The sequence below is a fragment of the Lepus europaeus genome, chromosome 22, assembly GCF_033115175.1.
Source record: "Lepus europaeus isolate LE1 chromosome 22, mLepTim1.pri, whole genome shotgun sequence".
Lineage (NCBI taxonomy): Eukaryota > Metazoa > Chordata > Mammalia > Lagomorpha > Leporidae > Lepus > Lepus europaeus.
This window is the reverse complement of record NC_084848.1, coordinates 30,508,247-30,524,874: the sequence shown is the minus strand read 5'-3', so window position 1 is coordinate 30,524,874 and position 16,628 is coordinate 30,508,247. Positions and strand designations below refer to the sequence as shown.

Below are 16,628 nucleotides of genomic sequence, written 5' to 3'. Positions count from 1 at the left end.
ACCATCTGGGGAGTGAACCAGCAGAGAGAAGATCCCTCTCTTTCCCTCTCTCTCCATAACTTTGACTTTCAAAATAAAGAAATCTTTAAAAACAAATAAATAAAATACAAATAATAACACTGCCTTCACTTCAGCTAAGTCTACATTCTCCATGACTTTCACATATTACGGGTTGAATATCTCTTATCCAAAATTCTTGGGGGCCGGCGCTGTGGCTCAATAGGCTAATCCTCCGCCTGCGGCGCCGGCACACCAGGTTCAAGTCCCGGTCGGGGTGCCGGATTCTGTCCCGGTTACTCCTCTTCTAGTCCAGCTCTCTGCTGTGGCCTGGGAGTGCAGTGGAGGATGGCTCAAGTCCTTGGGCCCTGCACCCCATGGGAGACCAAGAGAAGCACCTGGCTCCTGGCTTCGGATCAGCGCGGTGCGCCGGCCGGCCGCAGTAGCACGTCAGCCACAGCACGCCGGCCGCAGCAGCTATTGGGGGGTAAACAAACGGAAAAGGAAGACCTTTCTCTCTGTCTCTCTCTCACTGTCCACTCTGCCTGTCAAAAAAAAAAAATCTTGGGGCTGGCAGTTTTTCAGGCTTCAGAGTGTTTGCAGTTTCAGAATAGCTACATAGGCTCTCCTGGTTGAGCATCACTAATCCCAAAATCTGAAATGCTCCAAAACCCGAAAACTTCTGAGGTCACGTCAGGCTGAAAAAACTTCAGGTTTCAGACGAGAGGCACTAAACCTGTACCTCAGTTGTGCTAACTTAGCTTTGATGGGCACTCTTAACTCTGTCAGACGCCTTCACGTCACACCACCTCCTACCCAAACAACCCTGACCTGCCCACAGAACCCGTCTTCACACTGGAAGCCCATCCTTCACCGTCTTTGCTAACCAGCAAGTTAACTGAACCTCCTTGACCTGATGGAGTGACACATAAACCCCTTTTATAGAGAGCTTTTCCACAAATAGTTTTCAGATGCGAGGTTTAGGTTAATGATGCGATGTGGTAAAGCAATACAAACCATTAGTTACATCAGGGGTCTGAACCACGTATCCCAGGGCCTGACTGAACCTGTCTGGCTGGAGGGAGCTCTTCCCAACACACGCCCTGCATTAAAACGCCAAGGCACAGGGCAGGCGCTCAGTGGAGCAGGTGAGATGACTGCATCCCATATCAGAGCGCCTGGGTTTGAGTCCCAGCTCTGCTTCCTGCTGATGTGGACGCTGAGAGCCAGCAGTAATGGCTCAGTGGCTGAGTCCCCACGACCCACTTAGGGCAAATGGACTGCACTCTCAGCTCATAGCTTAGCCCTGGCTGTTACAGGTGGCACAGAGGGAGTGAACCAGTAGATGGGAGCACTCTCATTCATTCTCATTCTCTCTCTGCCTCTTTAAAAAAAAAAAAAAAAAAAGCTATGTGTGACTGGGAGCAACTGCCCCCAGCAGCTGTGTTCACTAATGGACCCCTGTTCAGAGCTGGGCTCGCTGCCCGCCAGCCTCCTCTGCAGCCAGCCCTGGCTCTGCGGCTACATTCTGGCCAGTGAAGGCGGGAGGATGTGCGCAGCCGCTGAGCAGTCAATGGATGCTCACTCATCCACAAAGGGCACCTTTTCTGTGCCTCTGCTTTTCTTCCTCCTGCAGTCAAGGGATCTGAATGAAATAACTGGTCCTCCAGCAGCCACCTTGGACCGCAAGGTGACCGTGAGGAGGCTGCCGATGGGATGCTGGAGTAAAACAGAACCTGGGTGCTGTGGGCCTGCCCTAAGTTCTCCAGGCTTTTTTTTTTTTTTTTTTAAAGGCAGAGTGGATAGTGAGAGAGAGAGAGAGAGACAGAGAGAAAGGTCTTCCTTTTTGCCGTTGGTTCACCCTCCAATGGCCGCTGTGGCGGGCGCATCTCGCTGATCCGAAGCCAGGAGCCAGGTGCTTCTCCTGGTCTCCCATGCGGGTGCAGTGCCCAAGGACTTGGGCCATCCTCCACTGCCTTCCCAGGCCATAGCAGAGAGTTGGCCTGGAAGAGGGGCAACCGGGATAGAATCCGGCACCCCAACAAGGACTAGAACCTGGTGTGCCGGCACCGCAAGGCGGAGGATTAGCCTGTTAAGCCACGGCGCCGGCCGGGATGCAGAAGTCTTAACCAGTATCTTACCTGCTAGGCTCTCCAGGCTTTTCAAGGACAAAGGTGTCCTTTGTGTTATCCAGCTATTCTGTTTTTCATTTAGATTACATGCAGTCAAACCTAAACCCAATGCACATTATTTATGGACACAGGATACCATATGCTAAACACATTTCACTGTCAGTAAACACTAAATGACTTTTTCAAGAAGGTGACCGGCATAAGGCTCTTTAATAAATCCACTATTTACTGAACCTTTGTTGTTGTTGTTGTTGTTGTTTGACAGGCAGAGTTAGACAGAGAAAGGTCTTCCTTCCATTGGTTCACCCCCCAAATGGCCGCTATGGCTGGCGCGCTGCGCCAAACTGAAGCCAGGAGCCAGGTGCTTCTTCCTGGTCTCCCATGTGGGTGCAGGGCCCAGGGACCTGGGCCATCCTCCACTGCACTCCCAGGCCACAGCAGAGAGCTGGACTGGAAAAGGAGCAACCAGGACAGAATCTGGCACCCCAACCAGGACTAGAACCCAGATGCCAGTGCCACAGACAGAGGATTAGCCTAGTGAGCCACAGCGTCACCCTACAAAACCTTTGTAACAGCTGCAAGTTTATCACCAACTACCTTCTCTTTCCCACAGACAGCCCCCAAATACATACACTCTTTCTCTACTGATTTAATGTCAACTAACACATATAATTCCTAGTATTCTGCCCTCACAGGACAATAAAAAAAAATTCAACTCTCTGCAATCAGTAATAAAAACCAAGGGAAGGGTGCATTTGAGACACCTCACCCCAGATTGGAGTACCTGGGTTTGAGTCCCAATTCCAAACTGGGAGGCAGCAGGTAATGGCTCATGAAGCCGAGTCCCTGCCACCCATGTAGGAGACCGGGATGGAGTTTCAGGCTCCTGGCTTCAGCACTGCCCAGCCCCAGCTGCCGTGAGCATCTGGAGAGTGAATGAGAAGATGAGAGATCTCTGTCTCTTTCTGCCTTTTACATAAATAAAAATCAAAAACCCAATGCCAACAGGCCAGGATCCTCATGTCTATAAAACACAAAGAAGTTATGACTCCCAAACTAGAGGCAGTAGAAAAGGACAGACGTAACAATTCTAAAATGATCTGCATTGGGATAACAACCATGGAGCCATTAAGGCTTACACTAGATGTACACAACCCCAGGCCAACATCCACTCAGAGACAAATGTCAAGGAGCTCCTCCAACTCACTCATGAGATGTACAACCGGCCTCAGCATCAGCACCAACCCTGCAAGCCAATGACCCTGCACACCTCTGGGCATCGACTGTCTTGACAAGGTCCTTAAAGTACTGCCCAGTGTGGGAGTCCAATCCCTGCTGCAACACACAGCACCCGAGGCTCTGCCTCAGCTTCCAACAGCCAGTGAAGTGGGCGAGCATTCAGCCTAGCAGTCAAAATGCCCACATTCCACACCAGAGGACCTAGGTGTGAGTCCCAGCTCTGGCTCCTGACTTTAGCTTCCCATTGACTGTCTCAAGTAATTGGCTTCCTACCATCCCCATGGGAGTCCTGGGTTCAGTTCCTGTTTCCTAGCTTGGACCCTGGCCCATCCTGGGCCACTGCAGGCATTTGAGGAGTAAACCAAAAGATGGAGGCCCTCTCACATGCTCAGGTGCTCTCTCTACTTAATAATAATAATAATGGGGCCAGCACTGTAGCTTAATGGGTAAAGCCACCGCCTGCATTGCTGATATCCTATATGGGCACCGGTTCAAGACCTGGCTGCTCCACTTCTGATCCAGCTTTCTGCTATGGCCTAGGAAAGCAGTGGAAGATGGCCGAAGTCCTTGGGACTCTGCACCTTCGTGGGAGACCCAGAGGAACCTCCTGGCTCCTAAGTTCAGATCGGCTGAGCTCTGGGCATTGCGAACATTTGGGGAGTGAACCAGCAGATAGAAGATTTCTTTCTTTGCCTCTGCCTCTGCCCCTGCCCCTCTGTAACTCTGCCTTCCAAACAAATAAATAAATCTTTAAAAAATAACAACAACAACAACCACCAATCCCACTTAAAGACAAACAAAAGACTAGAGCTTTGTCTCCTGGGATTAAAGTCTCCCGCCCTCTCCTGTAAACAGCAGGACTGTGACAAGGAAGCTTTTCCTTCACAAGAGCCTAGAGTCCCTGACACAAATCCCCTAAAAGGTAAAAACTTGAATGCATAGCTTGAAATTATACTAACTTTTTTTTTTTTTTTTTGACAGGCAGAGTGCACAGTGAGAGAGAGAGAGAGACAGAGAGAAAGGTCTTCCTTTGCCGTTGGTTCACCCTCCATTGGCCGCCGCGGCTGACGTGCTGCGGCCGGCGCACCACGCTGATCCGAAGCCAGGAGCCAGGTGCTTATCCTGGTCTCCCATGGGGTACAGGGCCCAAAGACTTGGGCCATCCTCCACTGCCCTCCCGGGCCACAGCAGAGAGCTGGCCTGGAAGAGGGGCAACCAGGACAGAATCCAGCGCCCCGACCGGGACTAGAACCCGGGGTGCCAGCACCGCAAGGCAGAGGATTAGCCAAGTGAGCCGCGGCGCCGGCCGAAATTATACTAACTTTTAAAACTTCATCAAGGAAATAGAAACTGTCATGGTTCTATTATCTTAAGCCAGGGCTTCGTTACTTAACATTAGAGCACTGTGGCTTGTTCTCTCAGCATGCTAAGGATGTAAGGGAGAAAATAAAGAAAATTCAGCTCCTACATCACATTTGCTACCAACACATTTGCTGCTTCTTACTGCGTCATCCAAAGCAATTTGGAGGTATAAATTACTTGGAAAAGTGATCACCAACAGCTCTAAATTATTCAAAGAACTGAATTTCAGAGGCAGGATGAGCATAACCATGTGAACGGAGACAGGATCATGGCAAAGGGAAACCAGAAAGCATTTTATTCGTGTAATTTAATCCTTCACAGGCACACATCTTCAACTGATCTCTGATAGTCCATATTCTTGCAGAGTATCTATTCCATTACTAAGAGGGAGGAATACATAGGTAGAAGAGATACAGGTAACAAAGGCTATTTTAAAGTCAATTGGAAAGTAGAACCATGCTTTAAAAATGTCTGGAAAGGGAGCAGTCTTTTGATGCAGCGGCTAAGATGACTGCATCCCATATCGGAACGCCTGGGTTCAAGTCCCAGCTCTGCTTCCAACCTGGCTTCCTACATTTAATGTGAATCCTGGGAAGCAGCAGTGATGGCTCAGATACTTGAGTCTCTGTCACCCACATGGGAGACCTGGACTGAGTTCCAGGCTCCGGGATCTGGCCTAGCCCAGACCTGGCTGTTGCAGACATTTAGGGAGTGAACCAGTGGACAGTTCAGTCCACCAGTCTTTCTCTGTCTCTCTGCCTTTCAAACGAAATTAAATAAATAAATTTATAAATGTCTAGGAAGATATGCTAAATATAACAGTTGTTCTCTCTAAAGCAAAAATCATGGGTTAACTTTCTTGTCTTTTTATTTGCATTTTCTAATTTTTTCAAAAGCACTTACCATTTACATAATTTTAAAGTGTATTTTTAAAAATAAGCAGACTGGGGCTGGCGCTGTGGTGCGGCAGGTTAAAGCCCTGGCCTAGAGTGCTGGCATCCCATATGGGTGCTGGTTTGAGTACTGGGCTGCTCCACTTCTGATCCAGCTCTCTGCTATGGCCTGGGAAAGAAGTAGAAGAGGCCCAAGTCCTTGGGCCCCTGCACCCATGTGGGAGACCCAGAAGAAGCTCCTTGCTACCGGCTTCAGATCAGCTCAGCTCTAGCCATTGTAGTCATTTGGGGAGTGAACCAGCAATGGAAGACCTCTCTCTTTCTCTCTTTCTGGCTCTACCTCTCTCTGTAACTGTGCCTTTCAAATAAATAAATCAATCTTAAAAAAAAAAAAAAAAAAAAAAAGTAAGCAGATCCACCATAGTACCAACAGAAAAAGAAGCCACACATGGAACAGTTCAGAATAAAACAAAGTATGAGGGATTTCTGGGCTCAGATGAAATATACAGGGAAGGCAAAATCCTGGGGCGCGTGCAGCCCCCAGAGTCCTTCAGCTCAGTGCCCTCCCCCCGGGGCCAGACACCAGGTGGTTTCAGGCAGCTGCATCCTCTCTCCCGCAAGGCTGCAGAGAGCGCAAGCACGATCTTCCATGCCAAGGCAGCTCAGGCCTGGCTCTTGCAGATTCAGCCAAGGAGGAGGCTGAAGTTTCCAGCAGCTCACCACCTAATTATTTCTAACCCCCGCTTCACAGTCCAGTTTATGGATTCTGCATGTTTAATAAACAGTTACTCCTCAGCTCCCTTACGGCAATGAAGACCAGCCCTGGGCTATGAGGTCTGTGACACCACCAGCCAGGCCACACTCTCCAAGCTGCCAGTGCCACCTGAACGGACTCATGGTTTATGCAACATGCCTCCCTTCCTACAGTCCTGTCTCCAGTGGACACCTCAAATTGAGGTGCTAAGGCAGAAACTCCAACACAGTGGCCTAGGTCTGCTCTGCCTATTTGTTCCACAAAGAGGAAAACGCCTTTTGTGATTGCATGCACACTGCTCTCACATGGAAACATAAATCTATATATTTTTGCACAGCACATCAGAACCACACATTACCAACTTTGCTCGCTATCACGAGCTTAGAATTATCCCAAACCCCCGGTGCCCCATCCTTCTCCTCTTAAACCTATTTTTCTTGACTCTTATCTCTCCTACATCTCAAGGATGGAATGCTTTATTTTGTTTTGTTTTGCTTTGTTTTACTTTTCATTTATTTTAAAGGCAGAGAGAGAAAAGACAGCTAAATAGAGAATTGAGAGACACAGTGAGACAAATTAAGAGAGAGAACGCCCCTATCTGTTGTTCATTCCTCAAATGCCCATTACAGCTACAGCTGGACTGAGCTGAGACTCAATCGAGGTCTCCCACGTGGGCGGCAGGAACCCAAACACTTGAGTCATCACTGCTGCTTCTAGGGTCTGCATTAGGATGCTGGAGGCAGGCAAAGGAGATGGGTATCAAACCCAGGCACACGGATGTGGGTGGCAAGGGTCTTATTTGGTAACTTAACCACTGGGCCAAATGCCTACCTGGGATGGACTACTGGGCAAGGAGTCCCCTGCACCCAAGGCTCCACCAGGAATCCACCCCTACTAAAGCCATGGGCCGAGTCTGCAGGTGCCCTTACCCTCCCAGCCCCACCTCCTCATACTCACTGTTGCTGGACTTAAGGTCTCGGTGGATGATGGGGACAATCGCCTCATCGTGTAAGTAGTTCATGCCTCTGGCAATCTGCACGGCCCAATTCACCAGGATGTCCGGGGGAATCCTTTTCCCAGATAACACTCTATTCAAAGGCCCTCCCCGGGCAAACTCCATCACCAAGCAGAGGTTGGGTTCCTTCAGGCACACCCCCCTGAGGGCAATGATGTTGGGGTGCTTCAGCATGGCGAAGAGCTTGGCCTCCTGGCGAACATTCTCTATGGTCTGGCTGATGTCCTCATCGGGGTCGTGACGGGCCGCTTTCACGGCAACCTCATCCCCTATCCAGAAGGCACGGTAGACCTTCCCGAAACCCCCGATGCCAATGATCTCTTCCAGGGTTAGCTCCGCAAAATCAATCTCTAACACTGGGGAGAGAAGACAAAAGGCGCAGGTCAGAGACACCCTGGAAATGCCAGTCAAGCATCCATCTGTCCACTGGACTTTTCTGTCTCCCCTCACTGGAAGACCAGCTCCATCAGGGCAGGAACCACAACTAATTTGCTTTCTTTCACATTATGCCTAGTTGACTAGCACATAGTGAGTACTTAATAATGAGCACCAGTTCATGTCCCAGCTGCTCCACTTCCAATCCAGCTCCCTGCCAACGTGCTTGGGAAAGCAGCAGAAGACGGCCCAAGTGCTTAGGCCTCTGCCATCCACGTGGCAGAAGCTCCTGGCTCAGCCTGGCTCAGTCTTTGCCTCTTCCCTCAAGTCTGTCGGGTTCCCCCAATAAACTCTTCCCCTTAAAAAAAAAAAAATCATGCATACAAGGGTCTTCAAAAAGTTCATAAGGCTGGGCGTTTATAGAGAACTTGATGTCCATGTCCCATATCCAAGTACCTGGGGTTGATTCCCAGTGCTGGCTCCTGACTCGTTTCCTGCTAATGCACACCCTGGGTGCAGCACTGATGGTTCAAGTGATTGAGTCCCTGACACCAAGGTGGCAGACCTGGATTTAGTTCCTGGCTCCTGACTACAGTATAGCCTAGGCAGGGTCAATGTATGGACTCAGGGGCAGTAGATGAGAGCTGTCTCTGTGTGTCTCTGCCTCCCAAATAATTTTTTAAGTTCATGAAAGATTAATATTATGCAAAAAATATGCAAGAATTTAAAAAATGTTTGCATCAAAATAACCTTTTTATTCTGAAGTTAAAAAAAAAAAAAAGTGTATCTCCAGGGCCAGCATTGTGGTACAGAGGATTAAGCTGCTGCTTGCAATGGAAGCATCTCCCATGATCACCAGTTCGAGTCCTGGCTGCTCTTCTTCCAATCCACCTTCCTGCTTACGTACCTGAGGAAGCAGCAGAAGAGGGCCCAACCAAGTACTCACTTGGACCCCTGCCATGCACATGGGAGACCCTGATGGAGTTGCAGGCTCCTGGCTTCAACCTGGCCCAGCCCAGGCTGTTGCAGCCATTTGGGGAGTGAGTGAACCAGTGCATGGAAGAGTTCTCTCCCCACCTCCTCTTTTTCTGTCTCTCCCTCTCTCTGTAACTCTATCTTTATAATAAATATAAATAAATCTTCATTTAAAAAAAATCTACCTCAGTAAGAAATAAATCACATCCAGATCTCCAAAGACAGAGACATACGAATTGGACTTTCTGAAACAAATGCAGAGCATAATCACACTTTAATAAAAAACTAAGAAAACAAAAATATATTTCTGAACTTTTGGCAAGACCAAAAGAGGAGCTGCCCACTGCTGGCTGTTCCCTTCCTTTCTTAGCCAACCCTGTGACGCCCGCAGTCTCCACTCAGATGCTGGTAGTGTTAAAAAATCTGTTCTTGCTTAATTATAGTACTTTGATTCTTTCATTTGTATTTTGGAATGCAACTAGCAGTCTGCACAGAGCAACTCCCAGGAAAAGTTGGTGGACTGTCTTTAGGTACACAAAAAAGAGCCCATCTGGGCCCCCAAAAGTTCCAATTGGAGGTCACAGGGAGTCCTCCTGAAGAGTAGATGGTGTAGGCCGGCGCCGTGGCTTAACAGGCTAATCCTCCGCCTTGCAGCGCTGGCACACCGGGTTCTAGTCCCGGTCGGGGCGCCGGATTCTGTCCCGGTTGCCCCTCTTCCAGGCCAGCTCTCTGCTATGGCCCGGGAGTGCAGTGGAGGATGGCCCAAGTGCTTGGGCCCTGCACCCGCATGGGAGACCAGGAGAAGCACCTGGCTCCTGGCTTCGGATCAGCGAGATGCGCCGGCCGCAGCGGCCATTGGAGGGTGAACCAACGGCAAAAAAGGAAGACCTTTCTCTCTGTCTCTCTCTCTCACTATCCACTCTGCCTGTCAAAAATAAAATATAAAATAAAATAAAAAAGAGTAGATGGTGTGACAGACACTGCAGGCCAGTCATCAGATCCATTCCAAAACCTTCTAGCAAGTCTTTCAGCATGACAGAGGGCAGGAAGCCAAACACTGCACTCCCCGAACTCCCTTATAGCTGGAGTGCTGGATGCAAATTTAGTTCTGCAAACAGAGACACAAGATCTGTAAGGCAGAAGAGAGACCCTGCTGCCTCTCTTGGCAAGCCTGGCCGCAGGTGGGTTTTCCTGCAACAGCAAGTGAGCATCTAATCACCAGCCCTGAGGATGCTTCACGGCCAGTCTCTGAACTGCAGCTGCAACAAGTCCTTCTAGAAGACAACAGCTTCCACAGCAGCTCCTGATTCCACACCTCCCAGATGAGACAGGTGCCAGCTCGCCGGGTGGGCCAGGACTGCCACGTCCCAGGAGTCGTGCCCATGGGGCCAACAGACAGTCTCCTCTCCCAGACCTTCCAGCGACTCCAGAAGCACCAATTTCCCAAGCTCAGTCCCTTTCCTGCTTAAAATAGCTAAGTGTTCCTCAGTCCTAAAATGAATCCTGACTGATCACTGATTTTTGCGTGATGTCATCCACATGAATGGAAAAAAACTGTCTATGTTACGGAGATCAGAAACCATTTTGGAGAAATATATATTGTTAAAAGTCATTTTGCACAGTGGTTAAGATGCCACTTGGGACACCCACGCTTGGCTTCCAGTCACGGCTCTGTTCTCCCTTCCAGCTTCCTGCTAGTGCACACCCAGAGAAGCAGCAGCTGAAGGCTCAAGTCTGTGGCTCCCACTACCACTACCCAGAGGGGAGAGATGGACTGAACTCCCAGCTTCTGGCTTTGACCTAGCCCAGTCTAACTATTATGGGCACTTGATGAAGAGTAAATAGATCTCTCTCTCTGCCTTTCAAAAAAAAAAACCACAGGAAAAAAAATTAAGACTCTCTTTGAAGGGAAGGAGCATTTTTTTTTTCTACCAGCTTTTACACTGATGACAACACATGTGTCTATTTAACAAATCTGTATTTGTTATGTCCTCGGCAAAGAATATGAATTCTCCTTAACGGAACTATCTGTTGTGCTTTCTCTTGTATGCTCCCTTTTTCCTCTGGCCTGAAACACAGTTGTAGACATACAGAAGGAGTGAAGTACTGAAATACATGGAGCTTAAAAAAGATAAGATCCAGAACCACAGTGCTGAAAGGACAGCTCCTCGGACTGCACTTCAGAGAGGACCGAAAATCTCTGGAAAGCAGTAAGCTCTCTTTGGAAGAACATCGCATCTGGACCCTGCTATTTAGTTCAGGAAGTATTAAGACCAGCCTTCAAGTGCTACACAGAATACAGTTTCCAAACAGAAACCAGACAGACCCCAGGGGCTGGGGAAGAGGGGCCCCTTCTCCTGTTCCCGGCCAGGCAATCATTTGGACAAGACCTCCAGCTGCAGCAGAGGGCATACGGGCCTCTCCTTCCAATCCCTGCTCTAGTCAAGACCTGGTTTTAAGTAAGAATCAGGTCAAGTTGCATTCAGCGCATTTTTCAGTTTCTGCAGAAGGATATTTCCAGGAATATCAGGAACAAAACCTTCTTTGTTTCGTTTTTGGAGTCAAGAGGTAACTCCTTCTCGCTTGAAAACAACCTACAGACACATTCTGACAGGTTCTGGGGAAGTGAATGGCACACACCTCACTCATGTAAAAGTCTTAAATACATCTGGAAATACATCCTTACATTGCTAGTGGGTGTAGAAAAAAGAAACATAAATTAATAACCCTAACGGATGCCTCGTTTGGAAGCAGAAACAACTGTCTCATAAGAGAAACTTCTTGTGAGACCTAGAATGATGTCTTCCAAGATGACACATTTGCATCTGTACATTTTTCAGCTTTTGCTAAAACAAAGAAGATGAGTGAGCTCCTGGTTACCTCTAGTTGTCACTTATGAAGAGCCTAACTCCAATGACCTATGTAGGAGGGAGAAAAGCACTATCTAAATCTACGATGGTTTACAGTATCACGGTAAATTCTCTGTCCCAAGATTTAGTAACTTCCCGTCTCTTTTAGTTAAAGTTTGAAATAACATTGTCACCTGAAAAAGCAATCATCTAAAATCGACACTGAACGTTGCTGCCGGACTCGGTACCTTCTACTTGCAGTTCAGAATGTAATGTTACAGTGTATGCCCCAGAGGGGAAGTTAAAGGAAAGCCTGGGGAAGAAGTGTCAGAGGCTCCATTCTGTTCTGAGTCTCTGGAGACAAGTGTGTCAATCACCTTTATTCTCTGGCTGACACTAACTGAACTGATCTGGTGGACATAGAGCAGAAATCAGAAATGCACCTGTCAGCAGCTACCCAGGTACATCTTTATCAAATCACTACAAAAAGCGCAGCAGGTTAACGCCCTGGCCTGAAGAGCCGGCATCCCATATGGATGCCGGTTCAAGACCCGGCTGCTCCACTTCCAATCCAGCTCTCTGCTATAGCCTGGGAAAGCAGTAGTGGATGGCTCAAGTGCTTGGGCCCCTGCATCCACGTGGGAGACCTGGAAGAAGCTCCAGGCTCCTGGCTTTGGATCAGCACAGCTCTGGTCATTGCAGCCAATTGGAGAGTGAATCAGCGGATGGAAGACCTCTCTCTCTCTCTCTCTCTCTCTCTCTCTCTCTCTGCTTCTCCTCTCTCTGTGTAACTCTGACTTTCAAATAAAGAAAGAAATCTTTAAAAAATCACTACAACAACGCAATCCCCCTCATGTGACTTATAAGCACCTCCTGATCACTTCTTTCTCCCCTGGTACTTAATATAGTCTCTAACATTCACTACTCAATAATTAAGTTTTTGACTGGAATGAAATTTTCTGAATTATCAAGAATAATTCTAAGGGCTAGCTCTGTGGCACAGTGGGTAAAGCTTCTGCCTGTGGCACAAGCATCCCATATGGATGCTCCACTTCTGATCCAGCTCTCAGCTATGGCCTGGGAAAGCAGTAGAAGATGGCCTGAGTGCTTGGGTCCCTGCACCCACATGAGAAGCCCAGAAGAAGCTCCAGGCTGCTGGCTTCAGATCAGCCCAGCTATGACCACTATGGCCATTTGAGGAGTGAACCAGCAGATGGAAGACCTCTCTGCCTCTCCCTCTCTCTGTCTGTAACTCTACCTCTCAAAATAAATAAATAAAACATTTACAAAAAAAAAAAAAGAAGAAGAAGAATTCTAATCAAGATCAGAACTCCTGGTAGGGTCAAGTAAAAAACCCAACCAGGAGTTTCAAATGTCATGTTCCTCAAGTCAATTCTCCAAATAAGCACAAGGTACTGTTTCTTCATCATCTGGAATGCATTTCATCCATGGCAACTTCTGTTACAATAAAGATAAATCACAGCCTCCCAACAGAGAAGGACCTTCTAGGGTAGCACAGTCTGACCTGTCTTGCTCTCTGTGGACAGACTGCTCTCGCCTAGGTCACCCAGCATTCACTCCTGACTGCTCTGACAGCCGGGGCTCAGGGTACTACGGAGATCGTGCTCATGAACCTCACATAACTCTCCTGACATTAGCTGTCCTTAAAAATAAAATTATGGGGCCAGCACTGCGGCGCAGTAGAGTAATCCTCCACCTGCGGCACCAGTTCTAGTCCCAGCTGCTCCTCTTCCAATCCAGCTCGCTGCTATGGCCTGGAAAAGCAACAGAAGATGGCCCAAGTGCTTGGGCCCCCTCATGCTTTGTGGGAGACCCAGAAGAAGTTCCTGGCTCCTGATTCGGATTGGCACAGCTCCGGTCGCTGCGACCATTTGGGGGAGTGAACCAGTGGAAGGAAGACCTTTCTCTCTGTCTCCTCCCCTCACAGTCTGTAATTCTACCTATCAAATAAATAAATATTTGAAAAATTATGAGTGGACACGTGGCACGGTGTTTAAACCATCTCTTGAGATGCCTGCATCCCATATTAAGTTGCCTGAGTCTGAATCCCAGCTCTACTTCCTATCCAGCTTCCTGCTAACACACACCCAGAGAGGTAGCAAATGATGACTCAAGTACTTGGGTCCCTGCCACCCACATGGGAGACCTGGATGGAGCTGCAGGCTTCTGGCTTCAGCCTAGCCCAGCCCTGGCTGTTGCAGGCATTTGGGGAGAGAACCAGTGGATGGAAGACCTCTCGTTCTCTGGCTCATTCTGCTCTCTTGCTCATTTCTCCCTGTCAATCTGCCTTTCAAATAAATAAAATTAAAAAAAAAACTACAAAACTTCACCCATATAGAATCCAGAATTCTGACTTGTATTTAAAACTCCATGGTGGACCTAGCACTGTGGTAGGTTAAGCTGCCGCCTGCAGTGCTGGCATCCCTCAGGGGTGCAAGTTCAAGGCCTGGGTGCTCCACTTCCAATCCAGCTCCTTACTAATGCACCTAGGAAAGCAGCGGAAGATGGGCTCTGGTCATTGTGCTTGGGTCCCTGCACCCCATGGGAAACCTGGAAGAAGCTCCTGGATTCGGCCTAGCCCAGCCCCGGCCATTGCGGCCACTTGGGGAGTAAACTAGTGGATGGAAGATCTCTGTGGATCTCCTTCTCTTTCTCTCTGTAACTCTGCCTTTCACATAAATAAATAATTTTTAAAAACTGTATTGTGTTTTTCTAATGTGCAAGGCTATTTATATTTCTTCCAACATATGACCAAGTTCATGTTCATCACTACTTCAAAGCTATGCCAGGACCCTGAGCCTTCATCTCACCAATCCTCACACCAAAAAGACACTGTACCCGGCAACAATTTAAAGTCTTTCGCCTCTTCCAGGTATTATAAAGACCAAAATGTAGAAATATGAAGCTTTAAATCGAATGAAAGGTAGAGAATAACAAAGGGAAGTACAGGTTTGAACACCAGCTTGATAGAAAAAGAGCAGAACACAAGGAAAGGTGTTACGATTTTGGTGTTAAATGCTACTATTGAAAAACATCTTAGGGCAAAGAAACACAAGAGCTCAGGTGAAAACAGGTCACAGGACCAGAAAGAACAGTTACAAGTGAAGTGTGCAAACTAAATGTTTAAAGTTGGCCCTTGGTGATGATTTTTTTTTTCAAAGTCAACTAAGATGTAAAGTACAGAAAATACGGAATAACACTAATAAGTGCACAATCACAGAAACACTTCTAATAGGGCAGAAATCAGACACTCGCAAATGCACACCGTGCAAACGGCACTGGCAGCTTCCACCTGGCCGCTAAAACGACCTGGTGTCCCCGACTACCGGGTTCCCACGACTGGGTAACTCCTTTGAAATAAACACAGGAAATTTCATTACCGGGGTGGCAAACCAGGCCTCTGGGTGAAGGGCCCTGCGAGGGACCCCTGGGCACGGGCTCCCTGGGACCTGGCCGGCGCCAAATATAGGCGAGGATCTAGGGTGAGACCGGAGAAATCGTCTCGGTCCCTGAACTCCCGGCTCGCCCACTGCCCCCTCCTCAGTCCTCCTCGGTGAGACTCCTGAAGACACAACTCGGGACACCCAGCGCAGGCAGCAGGGCAAGTCAAAGGCACTCCAGCCCGGCGTCCACACTCGCTTCCGGGACTCGGGAGCCCGCCCAGCTCTGCGGGCGGCACCCCCCACGCCCCGGCAAATGGCTGTGAGGGGCGGGGACGGGCGGCAGGACAGCTCCGCGGGGCTGGGGGCCGGGGTCAGGTCGGCGCCCACCAGCCGGCCCCGAGGACTGGGAAATGGGCGGCTCAGAGCCCAGGGTCCAGGCAGGGCCTCCGGCGCGTCCGGCTCGCCTCGGCCGCGGCAGCCCGAGCGCGCGCCCTCCCGCCCGCCCGCCCACACCCGGGCAGGCGCTGCCCAGCGCGGCCGCCACCCCGGCCCCGGCCCCCGGCCCCCGGCCCCCGGCCCCCGGCCCCGCCTTACACTGAATGGGCGGATAGCAACCGGGGTCCTCGCCGCCGGGCTGGCAGCGGCTGGAGAAGGCGCTGCGCGGGGTCACGTAGTTGCTGGGGAAGATGCCCACCCGCTGGTTCAGCTGCCCAGTCCACCAGCCCTCGTCGCCGGACACCTGCGAGTCCTTGGACAGCACCTCCACCACGTCGCCCAGCCGCAGGGTCAGCTCGTCCTCGCCCGCCGCCTCGTACTCGAACACCGCCGTCCAGTAGGGCAGCGGCGCGTCCGAGCCCAGCTCCCCGGGGGCCGCCGCCTCCTCCTCCTCCTCCTCCTCCTCGGCCCCCGCGCCGTCCGCTCCCGGCGGGGTGGCAGCGGCGGCGCTCGCCAGGCAGCCGAGAAGCGCTCTGGAGGGCTCCATGGAGCGGCCGATCCATAGGGTGCGGGGCCGCCGCCGCCCGCAGGAGCCGCCGCCGCCTATTGTTCATGCGGCTCCGCAGAGCTGGGGGGGACCCCTCCCCCGACGGCGGCCGCAGGTAGGGCCCGGGCTGGCGGGGAGGGCAGAGCCGGCGCTCCGGGGCTGGCGCGGCGGGAGGGTGAGGGCGCCGGGCGCGAGCGCTCGCCGCCGCCTAGGGGTGCGGCGGGCCCGCGTCCCCGCCTGCCCGCTCGCCCCCCGGGGGCGGCGTCGCCACCTCTGCCGCGGGTACCTGCCAGTGCCGCCGCCGCCCGCCGCTCCCCTCAGCGCGCCGCGCCGCCCGCCGCCCGGGACCACCTGACGCGGGCCTGGCTCCGCCCCAGCCCTGCGGATCGGGGAGGGGCGTGGCCTCCAGGCGCCAGCCACGCCCCCCGCAGCGCCAGCCGCCTTCCCATTGGCGGCCGCCGACCCGTGCGCAGGTTGCCCTCGCCGCGGTTGGGGCGGCCGCGCTGGACGCCCTGCAGGGCCCTGCGCCTTCGCGGCCACGCCCCTGTTGCGGGCGCTCGCGTTCTCGCAGCCCAGGTCGACCCCCTGCGCGCTCCTATTGGCCGGCCGCGGCTGCAGCCCATTGGTCCCCGGCACCTGCCCGTTTACGCA

General features: G+C 51.0%; 1 protein-coding gene across 2 annotated transcripts in view; it reads right to left on the bottom strand.

Moving 5' to 3' along the window:
• MAP3K9 (mitogen-activated protein kinase kinase kinase 9) overlaps positions 1 to 15,977 on the bottom strand; it is an 86,558-nt gene extending 70,581 nt beyond the window's left edge. For both annotated transcript variants that reach the window (XM_062181038.1, XM_062181037.1), the window contains exons 1-2: positions 15,590 to 15,977; positions 7,335 to 7,748 (exon numbers count right to left, since the gene is read on the bottom strand). In XM_062181038.1, the coding sequence (XP_062037022.1) occupies positions 7,335 to 7,748; positions 15,590 to 15,977 (802 nt within the window). The remainder of the gene's footprint in view (positions 1 to 7,334; positions 7,749 to 15,589) is intronic.
• Positions 15,978 to 16,628: the final 651 nt, after the last annotated feature.